General features: G+C 39.4%; 1 protein-coding gene across 1 annotated transcript in view; it reads right to left on the reverse strand.

Moving 5' to 3' along the window:
* Positions 1-3876: 3876 nt before the first annotated feature.
* ap2a1 (adaptor related protein complex 2 subunit alpha 1) overlaps positions 3877-16630 on the reverse strand; it is a 70380-nt gene continuing 57626 nt past the window's right edge. The window contains exons 18-23 of the mRNA XM_061973787.1: positions 15842-15923; positions 15517-15648; positions 11378-11494; positions 11234-11303; positions 7956-8090; positions 3877-4547 (exon numbers count right to left, since the gene is read on the reverse strand). Coding sequence (XP_061829771.1) covers positions 4470-4547; positions 7956-8090; positions 11234-11303; positions 11378-11494; positions 15517-15648; positions 15842-15923 — 614 coding nt within the window. The 3' untranslated portion in view covers positions 3877-4469. The remainder of the gene's footprint in view (positions 4548-7955; positions 8091-11233; positions 11304-11377; positions 11495-15516; positions 15649-15841; positions 15924-16630) is intronic.

Consider the following 16630-nt stretch of genomic DNA (forward strand, 5'->3'; position numbering starts at 1 on the left):
TTTTTTTTAAGTGAATTGAAATTATGCAAGAGAGGTATAACCTGTGATTAATCATGTTTAATCCAAATTCAAAAGGGTGATTCATCAAAATAAAACAATCATTTGACAGAACTCATCATTTTATAATGGATTTAAAAAAAATGTAAATAATTATTTAATTAAAATCTAATATTTCTGTCTGTACATTTACTCACAAGTACAATGAACAGTTTTATTTTGAAAGTTTCTCTGCTCACTACTTACCATAAATGACATGCATCCAAGTAAAACTTTTCAAAATGTTCTTTTATGACATTCTGACAATAAATGTGTCTTTTTTTTTTTTTTTAATTTTATTACTTAAAATTATGCAAGCAGGTTATGTGTGATTAATTATTAATCCAAATTCAAAAGGGTGGTTAATTTGATCAAAATAATTAATCATTAGACAGCACTAAATTAAACATATTATGAATTGTATTAGTTTTTCCACAATTATTTAATGAAATAGAATTCTGTCATTACAATTAGTCACAAGATCAATGTGCATATTTGTAAATGTAAAATAAAAGCAAAAAATGGGAATGTAACGGAAAAAAGCTGAACATTTTAAACGAATAATAATATACTTAGTCACTTATAACAACGCTTTGTTTTTAACTCTATATAGCTGTTTTTAGCATTTTTTTTCTCAATAAAAAAATATCAAAATGACCTCCATGCTTGACTTTTCAGTACGCGGCCCTCGGTGGAAAAAGTTGAGACACCCCTGATCTAAAGTATTAGAAGCTCTTAAAATTAAAATTAAATATACCTAAAATATAAACAAAGTTTAAGTTGGATAATTACAAAAAAATACTAACTTACAAAATTATTAGAAGCTTTCAAAATAAAAAAATACCATACTTAAAATATAAACAAAGTTTAGTTAGTTAGTACTTAAAAAATAACATTTTTGAATTATGAATCACTTTGAAAAATGACAACAACCACAATAAACACTTAAATGTGTGACTGAACATTGTTTTCATGCAGGCAGAATATTGGACACAAGGTTGTGCAGTTAGTCAATCATATTTGTTTTATTCTTCCATGAAACGATAAAAATTTAATAAAAAGAACAGAAGAAAAAGCTGAAATATTGTAATGAATACCGTATCTTTCGGACTATAAGTCGCAGTTTTTTTTTCATAGTTTGGCCGGGGGTGCGACTTATACTCAGGAGCGCCTTATGTGTGAAATTATTAACACATTAGCGTAAAATATCAAATAATATTATTGATCTCATTCACGTAAGAGACTAGACGTATAAGATTTCATGGGATTTAGCGATTAGGATTGTTTGGTAAACGTATAGTATGTTCTATATGTTATAGTTATTTGAATGACTCTTACCATAATATGTTACGTTAACATACCAGTTGGTTATTTATGCCTCATATAACGTACACTTATTCAGCCTTTATTTATTTTAAATTGCCTTTCAAATGTCTATTCTTGGTGTTGGCTTTTATCAAATAAATTTTCCCCAAAAATGCGACTTATACTCCAGTGCGACTTATGTTTTTTTCCTTCATGATGCATTTTCGGCCGGTGCGACTTATACTCCGAAAAATACGGTAATTACTAATAAATAATAATAATAAAAGCTGACAATATCTGTTTTTAGGATTATTTTTTTTTAATAATAAAAAACTATCAATACGACCACCGCATATTTTGACTTTTCAGTATGCGGCTCTTGGTGGGAAAAGTTTGGACACCCCTCAACTAAAGTATCCATATTTTGATTTGAGGATCCATAAAGATCTGGTATCGATATTTCAGTATCAATCCGCACGTCACTCCTTAGAAAGACTTAAGTGCAGGCTGTAAGAGTGAACACAGGAGCCCTGGTGTCGGATATATGGCATAGTTTTACTTTCACATTTTTTTCATTACAGAGTAAATCTTAATTCTAACACAGGTATTGGACATTTTCTTTTAAACATCAAATACATGAGGCTGCATTAGCCAGTGGATAACGCACGCACACACACTCACAGAATGACACACACACACAAAAAAAGCTTTCCACTACAATGTTTGGTGACAATGTCTCTTCTTTTGTATTACCTGCTCCCAGTCACACACTTTTATATAGAAGTCCTCTGTAATTACAATGACAACTCTTCCGCTATATCACTACTGCTGCTGTGTGCATGAGGAAGCCCAAAAAAAAAGGTCCTTGCCGAACGTGGGGTGAAGTGTTTATGATGCTTTTATTGTGGCGGAGAACATCGCCAACCTTTCCTCCTGAACACGACGCGGCAAGCGGCGCTAATATACGGGATCTGGCCATTCCTGCTAGGTAAGGACGACATTTTCAACTCGTAAGCGTTGAAAAAACGAAAAAGCAAGACGCTTGGTGACGTGTCTCAAAAAGACATCAGCTTAAAAATGGCTGTTTGGGTTTACGCAGCAGAGCGGTGGTTAAGAGCGGTCCGAACTCTCCGAAACCTTACTTCCCATTCGCTGGGATTGACGGGAATGATTGCAGTCGAGTGAACACTTATTTACAGACACGTCGATACCAAACAAACCATCGATTGACTGAAACGTAGAGCGGAGGAATCGGGGGCGGGGGGATCGTCCCAAAAACCCTTAGGTGCATTTTTACTGGCCGATGATCACGGGGAATGTTTGAAATGGACCGACAGTAGGACCTTTGGGTCTTCATTCAAGGAACTGTGTGTGTTAAGGGCGTGGGAGAATATAAATGTCTATGATGAATACTATCCTCCCATTTCATCAACATCAACTTAAACATCCACCCATACACACACTGTACACAAAGCATCAGTAATACACAGCAGCCGGGATAAAGCAGACATGCACGCACACACACAAGCACGCACACGCACGCACAAACGCGCACGCACGCACGCACGAATGCACATGCCCACGAACGCACGCACGCACGCACGCACACACGCACACACACCCGCACGCACAAACGCGCATGCACGCACGCACAAATACACGCGCGCACGCACAAATACACGCACGCACGCACGAACGCACACCCGCACGCACGAACGCACAAACGCGCACGCACGCACAAATACACGCACGCACACACACGCACGCACGAACACACACGCACAAACGCGCACGCACACGCACGCACGAATGCACATGCCCACGAACGCACGCACGCACACACGAACGCACACCCGCACGCACGAACGCACAAACGCGCACGCACGCATAAATACACGCGCGCACGCACGCACGCACACACGCACGTACGCACGAACGCACACACGAACGCACACCCGCACGCACGAACGCACAAACGCGCACGCACGCACAAATACACGCGCGCACGCACGCACGCACACACGCACGTACGCACGAACGCACACACGAACGCACACCCGCACGCACTAACGCACAAATGCGCACGCACGCACAAATACACGCGCGCACGCACGCACGAACGCACAAACGCGCACGCACGCACAAATACACGCGCGCACGCACGCACGAATGCACAAACGCGCACGCACGCATAAATACACGCGCGCACGCACGCACGCACACACGCACGTACGCACGAACGCACACACGAACGCACACCCGCACGCACGAACGCACAAACGCGCACGCACGCACAAATACACGCGCGCACGCACGCACACACGCACGAACGCACACACGAACGCACACACGAACGCACACACGAACGCACACCCGCACGCATGAACGCACAAACGCGCACGCACGCACAAATACACGCGCGCACGCACGCACGAACGCACAAACGCGCACGCACGCACAAATACACGCGCGCACGCACGCACGAACGCACAAACGCGCACGCACGCACGCACACACGCACGTACGCACGAACGCACACACGAACGCACACCCGCACGCACGAACGCACAAACGCGCACGCACGCACAAATACACGAGCGCACGCACGCACACACGCACGTACGCACGAACGCACACACGAACGCACACCCGCACGCACGAACGCACAAACGCGCACGCACGCACAAATACACGCGCGCACGCACGCACAAATACACGCGCGCACGCACGAACGCACACATGAACGCACGAACACACGCGCACGCACGCACGAATACACGCACGCACGAACGCACCTACGAACGCACACACGCACGCACGAACACGCACACACGCGCACGCACGCACAAACACACACACACACGCGCACGCACGCGCGCGCCCGGCTGCTACACGCCACAAAACAAAAATAATGTAGGATGATGTTAATAAACAAATCGAAGATGAATTAGAATAATGACAATAATATGGCCACTGCTGCTAACAGTGGCTGTGTTTCCCTTATGTAGGTAGTTTTTTTTTTTTGTGTGTTTTGTTTTTTAAAGAATCTTTGCTGTGTGGGAAGAAAGGACAGGGGAGAGATAGCTGGGAGGAAATGGTCTTGATAAAGTTCTGGAGCTCTCGCAAGTCTAGAACTGCAGGGCCAGCAGCTCACAGAGGCGCTTTGACACGGAGTCCTTGCTCGAGCGCAAAGTCAGTCGGTACATCTGCACGCACACACACACACACACACGCACACACACGCACACACACGCACACACACGCACACGCACACACGCATGTATTCAATTAGAGCAGCATGAACAATGTATCCCAAAAGTGACAACAGGGAATGTACTTTTCTTCTCTCAACAATGAACTCCAAAAGGGAATTGTAAAAATGATACAAAGCACAGGCGGTCCTTGTGTTACAGTTTGTGGTTACGACAAACTGGTACACTGTAATTAGTTTATGTCCATGGACTTTGGGTGGCCTGGAATGATAGTCAAGCCTGGGCAGATACATTTTGCTCGACGGTATATTTATTGACCTACAAATTATTGCCGATAAACGATATTATTGAGATTCTTTTTTCCGACCAAATGAACCACTGATGTAATAATTAGATAATATAATACATGTATATCCTTTCAAATGCAATAAACTTGTCTATTTTAACATTGTAATTGGAATGTGTAAAATTGAAGTCCCATCTTAGAACTCATTTGTATACGCTAGCCTTTAAATGACCAGTTGATCTGCCATCTCTTTTCTGCTCTGTCCATTTTAATGTTTACTTACCTTGGATTAGGGCTGGGCGATATATCGATATACTCGATATATCGCGGGTTTGTCTCTGTGCGATATAGAAAATGACTATATCGTGATATTCGAGTTAGGGCTGGGCGATACGGCTTTTTTTAATATCGCAATATTTTTAGGCCATATCGCGATACACGATATATACCTCCATATTTTGCCTTAGCCTTGAATGAACACTTGATGCATATAATCACAGCAGTATGATGATTCTATGTGTCTACATTAAAACATTCTTCTTCATACTGCATTAATATATGCTACTTTTAAACTTTCATGCAGAGAAGGAAATCACAACTAAAAAAAAATCACTATTTTTTTCATACGGGGTTGATCTGGAAATGTTTGCCTCGGCATTTTGATGGTGTGGGCGTGTGGCACCGAACGGAGATGTTGACGTGCGGAGTAAGCCCTCTTCATTCTCTAGCACAGTGGTTCTTAACCTTGTTGGAGGTACCGAACCCCACCAATTTCATATGCGCCTTCACCGAACACTTCTTTAGTGGAAAAATAAAATGTTTTTTTTCTCAAATTCAAGACAAAGTTATGTTTTTTTTACTGGTGCACAAAATTAACCGTGCATGAACATCACCTCGTTCAAAGAACAAAACCAACACAGTGCATAAACTCACAACAAATTACACACCTGCAAATCAGATGGAAAATTAGAGGGAAAATTGTTTGGGGGTATCCATAATACGCCGATAGAAGTTTTTATTTACACAATGAGTTGGGTGTGTCTTGACCTCTGCTGAACCCCTGAGGCCGACTCACCGAACCCCTAGGGTTCGATCGAACCCAGGTTAAGAACCACTGCTCTAGCAGGTGACTTTTCAAATGATGCTACATATTAGCAGTAATGCTACTTTTTATAGCAACGCTTTTGCCCCACACTTGACAAATTACGGTTGTCTGTTCGACATATTCCCACTTGAAGCCAAACCACCGCCAGACGATGGACCCTTTCCGGTTTTTGGGGGAATTCATTATTCCTTCATTTGTTACCAGATTCGCACCGTCTTTCGCTCGTATTATCGCTAGCATCACAGCTAACGTTAGCCATGCTGCTACCTCTCTGCTCAAGGAGGGCGTCTACGTATGTGACGTATGACGTGACAGTATGTGACGTGTGTAAAAGCTGCGCTTGCTGTCTGTGAGAAGGAGAGACAAGAAAGAGTGAGAAGAGCCTGTAGTGTAATGCCCGCAGCTAAAAGCAACTGCGTGAAAACGCATACTCGAATATCATGATATAGTCATTTTCTATATCGCACAGAAACAAACCCGCGATATATCGTGCATATCGATATATCGCCCAGCCCTAATTCGAGTATACGTTCTCACGCAGTTGCTTTTATCTGCGGGCATTACACTTTCTCACTCTTTGTTGTCTCTCCTTCTCACAGAGACATAAAACAAGCGCACCTTCTTACATACGTCACATACGTATACGCCCTCGCGGAGCAGAGAGGTAGCGGCATGGGTAACGTTAGCTGTGGTGCGAGTGGTAGTACGAGAGAGAGAAGGTGCGAATCTGGTAACAAATGAAGGAAGAATTAATTCCCAAGAAAAACAGCAGGGGGTCCATTGTCTGGCGGTGGTTTGGCTTCAAGTGGGAATATGTCGAACAGACAACTGTAATATGTCAAGTGTGCGGCAAAAGCGTTGCTACAAAAAGTAGCATTACTGCTAATGTGTAGCATCATTTGAAAAGCCACCCGCTAGAGAATGAAGAGTGCTTGAAACTCCGCATGTCAACATCTCCGTTCGGTGCCACACCCACAAAATGCCGAAGCAACCATTTCCACATCAACACCGTATGAAAAAAATAGTCAACAACAGAAGGAGATAACGTCCGCAGGAACCTACCACGTAGCGAAGGACATACACTGTTTGATTTCCTATTATGCACCTCATTTTTATTTGACACTTATTGAAATATCTTGTGTGACATCATGCACAAAAGTGCACTTTATTTGTTTTTAACTATTGTAGTGGCGTTCTGTACAAAAAGTGCACTTTAATTTAGTGTTGTTTTGATATGTCATCTTAGTGACATCATGCACAAAAGTGCACTCATAGCTTGTTTTAAAATGTCTCTGACAATCTTGCACTTTCTGTTTTGAAATGACATGAATGTTTGTGCCACTGCTTAATAACTGTTTAATAAATACACTTTTGATAAATTGACTTAGTTGTGATTTCCCTCTCTGCATGAAAGTTTAAAATGAATGCAGTATGAAGAAGAATGTTTTAATGTAGACACATAGAATCATCATACTGCTGTGATTATATGCATCAAGTGTTCATTCAAGGCTAAGGCAAAATATCGCGATATATATCGTGTATCGTGACATGGCCTAAAAATATCGAGATATTAAAAAAAGGCCATATCGCCCAACCCTACTTTGGATAATTAAAAGTTATTGACCTTTTAATTACAATGTCTGAAAAGGAACTGAGAAAAGCTTATTGTGTTGGAAAGGAAAACTTGCATTATTATTACTATTACTACAAATACATTGGTGCTAAATTTGATCTCAAAATAATGACAATAATATTGTTTATCGGCAATAAATTGTGGGAAATGACATTGCCCACAAAATGTATTAACGGCCCAGGTCTAGACTTCGGATTGGTTGATATATTTGAGACTCAAAAATCCAGCCATTTTCTGTTAAAGATGACAGCTGATTGTATCTAATTAAATTACATTATTAATGAAAGGTCAACAAATCATTGAAATAAAAAAATATATACTGTTATCTTACAAATGCATGAAGTATTTAGTTCGTAACTGGAGGAGTGTGTGTTGTACCTGTGCCTGGGCATTAGGCTCCAGTCTTAGCAGACAGCCAACCTGCTGACCCTTGGTCTGGATCACTCCAGCAGACACGTAGTTCTCTGGGTTTGGATCGACATTGTCCAGCAGGGCCGCTCCAAGTCCTAGTAGCTACAACAACAAAAAACAAAGATTTGCTGGTGGGCAAATAGTTTTCCCAAGGGGCCACTTGGAAATGGGTTAGGGATTAACAGTAAATTCTGCCTAATATCAACTCTGGTAAGTAAAAAATAAATGATTATGAAATGGAACCCAGTGTCTGCCATAACATTTTTATATGTGGCATCCATACTTGCCAACCTTTCCGGATTTTCCGGGAGACACCCGAAATTCAGCGCCTCTCCCGAAAACCTCCCGGGACAAATTTTCTCCCGAAAATCTCCTGAAATTCAGGCCGAGCTGGAGGCCACGCCCCCTTCAGCTCCATGCGTACCTGAGTGACGTGTTGACAGCCTGTTCACACGTCCGCTTTCCCACAATATAAACAGCTAATGATCGAGGGCGAGTTCTTGGTTTCTTATGTGGGTTTATTGTTAGGCAGTTTCATTAACGTCCTCCCAGCGCGGCAACAACACACAACAACAGCAGTCAAGTTTTCGTCCCCCGTAAAGCAGTTCGTCTGCCGTAAACAGCAATGTTGTGACACTTTTAAACAGGACAATACTGCCATCTACTGTACATGCATATGTGACGCACCCATAATGTGTCACATTTTTGTGTTGATTTTTTAATTTTATTTTGTGGTTTGAATTCGTTTTTGGAGCTGTCATTACAGATTTATCAGTATTCACATTGTCCAGTAGGGGGCAGTAGGGCGTTTCTTCCCAATTGAATGCTATCACCTGCAGACCGGAAGTGTCTTGCCATTCTGATGAGCGCGACCAGTCTGTGAACAATTGAAACGTCCTGTATGCTTTTTCCTCCTGTATAACAGGTTAGTTTTGGTGAATCAACTCACTGAACAATATCCATGTGATCTTTATAAGTTTAAGTACACATTCTGATGGTGGAGCCTAACTCTAAAGTGTTTGTGAGTTGTAGTTTGTATTTGTGAATGAATCCAGTGCACAGCTGCAGTAATCAATACAAAATGGCGACGTGAGTACGCAATGTTTATATAGGAACTTCTGATCCTAATTCAGACTCCCAAACTAGAGCTCCAGTTTTCTTATTGATTTTATAATGTATATTTGTATAATGTGTGTGTTCTGAAATAGTGACAGAGAATAGAACAAGGATGGACAATTCAACCCTTAACTCAACAATGAGTAGATGAGTGTTATGTGTGTGTATATGTGTAAATAAATGAACACTGAAATTCAAGTATTTATTTTATTTATTTATGTATATATATATATATATATATATATATATATATATATATGTAATAAAATATATATATATAGCTAGAATTCACTGAAAGTCAAGTATTTCTTATATATATATATCTTAAACATATGCTAATTTTGCTAATGTTTTTATTTTAGGAATAAATCCAGTCACTTTTTGTAAAATATTACTAAGTAAGTCTTTATATATATAAGTACACAAAAATAGCTAACTTTATTTTTTCTTAAATCTATTTTTGGTTTCCAACTTGCTTGCATGCAAATAATCTCTACCTTTTTTGTTAGGGCTTGAAAGTTTCTGTAAATAATGGTATTTTTATGGCTATTGTGCAATATTACACTAGCATAACTATTGTATATAATTAATGTAAAGCTGTTGGTTTTTTTTATGTGGTGTTCTTGTCGTGTATGAATATGTGTAATGTATCAAAGCGTTTTTGAAATTGTAGACCCCAGAAAGAATAGTTTACTACTATTGCAGCAGCTAATGCAGGCCTGGGCTATTATTTTGACTCGAGGGCCACATTTAGAGAAAAAAAATGTGTCTGGGGGCCGTTATATCTATTTTTAGGAACACTAATACAAAACCTCACAATGTCTAAAAACTAATGCTAAAAACATTATGACAGACCGCCTTAAAAAACGTAATGGAATTTTACATTTTTCTATGAACGATAAAACACTGAATATTGACCAAATATGAATGTCACGCCCCCTTTCGATCGTCATATTTTACAATCAAGTGAAACGCAACAAAAATGCAATAAACAGTGAAATACGAACGCAAAGGGTACAAAATAAACCCACCTACAATCTGATACATCTGATATATCACTAAGCTTTAGAACTTTGTTGTGAAAATCTCCTTCCGCATCTGTGGAAACGCTTCCCGCCCACACTGCTTGGTGCCTCATCTGAGCTGCTGTGACGTAGATTACCATAGTAACTAATTAGATGACCATAGTAACTAATTAGATGACCATAGTAACTAATTACATTACCATAGTAACTGGTATATCAGCCATAAGCGCAGATTCCAACCATTGAAATACTTAGTATAGTTCAAGACTTACGGTCATTAGAAAACATGACTGCACATCATAATGGCAGCTACACTTTCCATCTTAAAGATCTAAAAAAATTATTTGGGAATGTCCGGCGGGCCAGATTGAAAAGCTTAACGGGCCGCATGTGGCCCCCGGGCCTTAATTTGCCCAGGTCTGAGCGAATGGGAACCTTAATAAACAAACAATCTTATTTTCAGGTTATATGTTACTTTTTCAATCCAGCAGATGACCATTATGAAACACTAATACAGTATCAGTACAGCGTCAATACAGGTAGTGAGTGTGGCACATACTCACTAAGGGGTCATTTACCCATCACTGGTGAATAGCATTTGACTGCTAAACGAAATCGAGAACTCTGTGTTGTGTATATTTCCAATCATTTGCAACATACCGTATTTTCCGCACTATAAGGCGCACCGGATTATAAGGCGCACCTTCAATGAATGGCCTATTTTAAAACGTTGTTCATATATAAGGCGCACCGCATTATAAGGCACATAGAATAGACGCTACAGTAGAGGCTGGGGTTACGTTATAAATCCCGTAGTTGCGAGACCTGTTGTGGCTCAATATTGGTCCATATATAAAGGCACACCGGATTATAAGGCGCAATGTCAGCTTTTGAGGAAAATTTGAGGTTTTTAGGTGCGCCTTATAGTGCGGAAAATACAGTAATTGGAACTATACATACAATTGAGTTGCACCATTTTTGTACATTTCACTGCATTTGATGTGTGTCGTGAAACCCTGTGGAGAGTTGATTATAGGGTCCAGGCAGGGTTAGTGTAAAGACAACATATGTTACAAATATCAGCAGGTAAGCATGTTGACATACCTTGGCCTTAAGTACTTCTGTGTCCATGCTGTGGTTGGCTTTGAATATCTTTTGTGCTTCTTGTTGAGGCCTAAGGAGAGTTGACAAAAACTTTACAAGACGCGCTTGCATAAACTGACAAAACTATCGACGGCAGAAGCTCACAGGCTCAGCTGTTTCCAACGCTGGAAGAAATCATTTGAGGACATTTCAGTGGGCTGGAAGAATTTGTTGATGGTGACGGGGAGCTTGAGGGTCAAGTTTTGCAGAGCTCCTCCGTATCTGTAACACACAATACATTTGACCTTTGTGGCCTCACACAATTTAGGGATCTCTATTTGACTCTTGCATTAAATTGTGCTAAATGAAAAACCCATTTCTGGTGGAATTTGCTCGGTTTCTCATTTGTGTCCGAATTTACTCCAAAAGACTGGTTTGTGTAAAATAGGGGTGCTCATTACGTCGATCGCGAGCTACCGGTCGATCTTGGAGGGTGTGTCAGTCGATCACCAGCCAGGCATTAAAAAAATAGTACTAAAAATGAGCGATCATAAATCTTCACTATGACGTCACTTTCGTCACTTGATTGACATTCACGGCACCCGAGGGTCTTCTGAGATGACGCTGGCTGCTGCCAGCTCATTAAAATTACCAACTGGAAGGCGAGAAACACTTTATTTCAACAGACTCTGGCGCCGTACCTGTCGTCAAAACTCCAAAGACCGACTGCACAGTTGCACAGTTGCGCTAACAAAATAAGAGTCTCAGAAAGCTGGCGTGCACAAGCTAGCAAGCTACGGAGTTTGCCGACAATGTATTTCTTGTAAAGTGTATACAGAGGAGTACGGAAGCTGGACAAATAAGATGCCAAAAACCAACCACTTTCATGTGGTATTGGACAGAAAGGAGGACTTTTTTTCTCCTCCATTCGAAAATGCGGACATTATCAGCACCACTGTCTGATTCCTATCAATGCAAGTCATCACAATCAGGTAATACACCAACTTATATTCTTGTCTTCATGAAAGAAAGGAATCTATATGTGTTAAACATGCTTGTATTATCTTTAAACACCTTTAACTTATTAACAATATTAACTATATGTGTTAAACATGCTTGTATTATCTTTAAACACCTTTAAGTTATTAACAATATTAACTATATGCATTAAACATTCTTGTATTATCATTAAACACCTTTAATTTTTTAACAATATTAACTATGTGTTAAACATGCTTGTATTATCATTAAACACCTTTAACTTATTAACAATATTAACTATATGTGTTAAACATGCTTGCATTATCTTTAAACACCTTTAACTTGTTAACAATATTAACTATATGTATTAAACATACTTGTATTATCATTAAACACCTTTAATTGTTTAACAATATTAACTATATGTGTTAAACATGCTTGTATTATCATTAAACACCTTTAACTTGTTAAGAATATTTACTATATGTGTTAAACATGCTTGCATTATCATTAAACACCTTTAACTTGTTAACAAAAACATATATTTCATAAAAAAGTAAATATAAATTATATATATATATATATATATATATATATATATATATATATATATATATATGAGGTAGATCCCCACGACTTGATCAATTGAAAAGTAGCTCGCCTGCAGAAAAAGTGTGAGCACTCCTGGTGTAAAAGAACCAGAGGGACTCTATTTTACATTATGGACCATCATCTCAGAAATATTTGTTGTCGAAATTGGATCTCGAAATGATCATTCACGCGTTCATTTCGTCTCGTATTGACTATTGCAATTCTCTTTTCACTCTTTACAACGCTAAAGAGACTTCAGACTGTACAAAATGCAGCTGCCAGACTTTTGACCAGTGCACCCAGAACAGCCCATATCACCCCCATTTGAGCCAGTCTTCATTGGCTTCCAGTTAAATTCCGCATTGAGTTTAAAATTTTAGTCCTGACATTCTGTGCATTGCATGGTTGGGCCCCTCAGTACATCACTGACTTGCTATGCCCCTACTCTTCAGGGCGCAGCCTCCGGTCTTCAGACCGGGGTCTTCTAAACCAGTGGTTCTCAAATGGGGGTACGCGTACCCCTGGGGGGACTTGAAGGTATGCCAAGGGGTACGTGAGATTTTTTTTAAATGACTGTCAAAAAGAACTGTAAAAAGAAATGCAACAATGCAATATTCAGTGTTGACAGCTAGATTTTTTGTGGACATGTTCCATAAATATTGATGTTAAAGATTTATTTTTTTGTGAAGAAATGTTTAGAATTAAGTTCATGAATCCAGATGGATCTCTTACAATCCGCAAAGAGGGCACTTTAAGTTGATGATTACTTCTATGTGTAGAAATCTTTATTTATAATTGAATCACTTGTTTATTTTTCAACAAGTTTTTAGTTATTTTTATATCTTTTTTTCCAAATAGTTCAAGAAAGACCACAACAAATGAGCAATATTTTGGACTGTTATACAATTTAATAAATCAGAAACTGATGACATAGTGCTGTATTTTACTTCTTTATCTCTTTTTTTCAACCAAAAATGCTTTGCTCTGATTAGGGGGTACTTGAATTTAAAAAATGTTCATCACTGAAAAAAGGTTGAGAACCACTGTTCTAAACATCCCCAAAACTCATTTTAAAACCCGTGGAGACCTGGCATTCCAGGCTATTGCTCACAGACTCTGGAACAATTTGCACCAGTCCCTCCGTGATCTTGACTGCGTTGAAACTTTTAAGAAACATTTGAAAACTTCCCTTTTTAGTAAAGCTTTTAGTTAATGCACCTTTTAACTATAAATTTGAATCCACTTTGTATCCTTTTTATGATGTTGCCTGTGTTGTTTTAATTGAATTATTGTTTTACTTCACCAATGTTTTGTACACCGCTTTGTGATTTTATCTGTGAAAAGTGCTTTATAGATAAAATGTTAGGGGTGTAACGGTACGTGTATTTGTATTGAACAGTTTTGGTACGGGGGTGCCTGTTTGGTTCGGAGGTGTACCAAACGAGTTTCCACACGGACATACTAAGTAGCGTAACACACATTGTGTAAACAATGCACACCGAGGCACAACACACGGCATGCTTGCAGCTAACGGGCTGCGATAGACTGACCATACGTCCTCTTTTCACCGGACAAGTCCTCTTTTGGGGAGCTGTCAGGGCGGAGTTTCTTAAATGCCTCAAATGTCCGGCATTTTGAGTTCGGGTTGCGTGTATTTTCAATGTACGTTCAGGGTTAAGAAGGGGTTAAAAACAAAACAAGTTGTGCATGCAGCAGCATTGGTGAGGGAAGGGCAGAGACAGAGAGAGAGAGAGAGTTATGATAAACGCGCATGTGTCGCCAGGCTCTGCTTTTTATCCATAGATTTATCAGATTTAATGTTTTATTATCTATAGCATGGGTGTCAAAAGTGTGCCCCGGAGGCCATTTGCGGCCCACAGCTAATGTTTTAAAGGCCCACGGCACATTCTAAAAATACTATTAAAGTAAACAAAAACATAACAAAAGTGAAATAAAAAAGCTTAAAGGTTAAATGTAATTTAGAAAAAGTTGTAATGTTGACTAATAAAACAAAGCTGTTTTTTTTTTCTTTCAAACTGTCATTGCTCAAAACATTAAATGTTATTATGAATTATTGACCTATCCAAGGTTCCGATTACTTCACATCAAATATTCCACTAAGAAAAACATTTTTGGTGGAAGATTTTGCAAATTTGGTAAATAAATAACCCCAAAATGTATATTTTGTTGTTTTCTTACTGTACCGAAAATGAACCGAACCGTGACCTCTAAACCGAGGTACGTACCGAACCGAAATTTTTGTGTACCGTTACACCCCTAAAAAATGAACTTACTTACCATATGTCAATACGTCACAAAAAATGTTGTTGAAATTATAAGCACCTGGATATTATAGGTCTTTTAAACCGCATTGGAGAGCTATAGGAGTTGGTTCTATGAAAACTAGGTTTGTTTATGTCGACATGTGTGGTTCACTTCATCATTATCACTAAGCACCTTGAAACAACATCATCAACAGTATTGCTGTGTGTAGATACACAGCATTACCACAGTTACTTCCTGTTCAGGGCAAAATAATCTTCAAAATAAAAGCTCCAGATTATTGTATCTCAGCAATCATCATTTGTCAAGTAACAAATAAATGTGCATACAATGGCTAGTTTCGGCTTCGATTTCGGTTATGTTGACAACCGCTTATGTCAGTCAGCTTGTCCCATAAACAGGTTAATTGTTCAGGAAGTTTCCCCATATTAGTTTGAGTTGGAACCCACCTGAACTTGATGTTGAGCAGTGGAGCATCAGAAAAGTCAGTCAGACACTCTATGTTGAGGACCTGCTGGATTTGGGCTCCTCCCTCTACCAGTGGCTCCACTGGTTTGGTCTGAACATTGAGCTGTGGCTGGCTGTTACGGACCATTCAACGTCTTCTTAATGGGTCTAAATATTTTAATCAGTGTCACTTACAAAACCGTTGCAACATCAGGCATTTGCAAGACAACGCTGTCAAAGTGAGAGACGATTTCTATTTTAAATGGTATAACATCATGCTGGTCCACATGTATCCTGCTTGACAGAAATGAAAGGATATGAGACTGCAGCTCTCCTGGACAGCTGACTGTGGTGGTAAAGCTGGCGAATTGCACCGATGTCTTGTTCCCATAGAATAAATACATTCTCCCTATGAGAAAGACAACTTGTTAAACAACACAGTAGGCTCTTGAAATACCTATAAGTGCCTGCCTGGCCTTTATTTGGTCATGGATGATCCTTTATGGATCTAATCAATGTATTTAATTTCTACCTGAGTGTCATTTGGTTTCTGTTTTTATTTTATTTATATATTTATTTTTAAGTCAAAACATCAAACGTTAATTTGTATTAAGATAGATAACTAATTTATTGTGCATGACAGGTTGATGGAGGATTTTGAAGTTGTTTTAGAGGGCTTTTAAGGCTACTATGGTAACTCCCATTAACCGCATCTTCCAGGCATTTTTTTATCATCTTTAGAATTCTATAAAAAAGGAAAAAAAAGAAAAAAGAAGATATGTATGCTCCTGTCTCTCATAATGATTGTGAACGATAAGCAAAATTCCAAAAAAGTGCTGTTACCCTGAATATTAATTGAATATTTGATGCAGCAAACTATTCAATTATTTTGGTCATTTTAACCCTTTCTGAAACCAATTCTCCAATACCTAAAATGTAATATTTGCTTGTCACTTTGACTTTTGATGTCAAAGCAGTTTCGATTTCCATCCATCCATTTTCTACCGGGGGTTGCTGGAGCCTATCTCAGCTTCATTCGGGCGGAAGGCGGGGTACACCCTGGACAAGTCGCAACCTTATCGCAGGGCCAACACAGATAGACAAGACAACATTCAC

Source organism: Nerophis lumbriciformis, linkage group LG22 (genome assembly GCF_033978685.3).
Source record: "Nerophis lumbriciformis linkage group LG22, RoL_Nlum_v2.1, whole genome shotgun sequence".
In the NCBI taxonomy this organism is placed as follows: Eukaryota; Metazoa; Chordata; class Actinopteri; order Syngnathiformes; family Syngnathidae; genus Nerophis; species Nerophis lumbriciformis.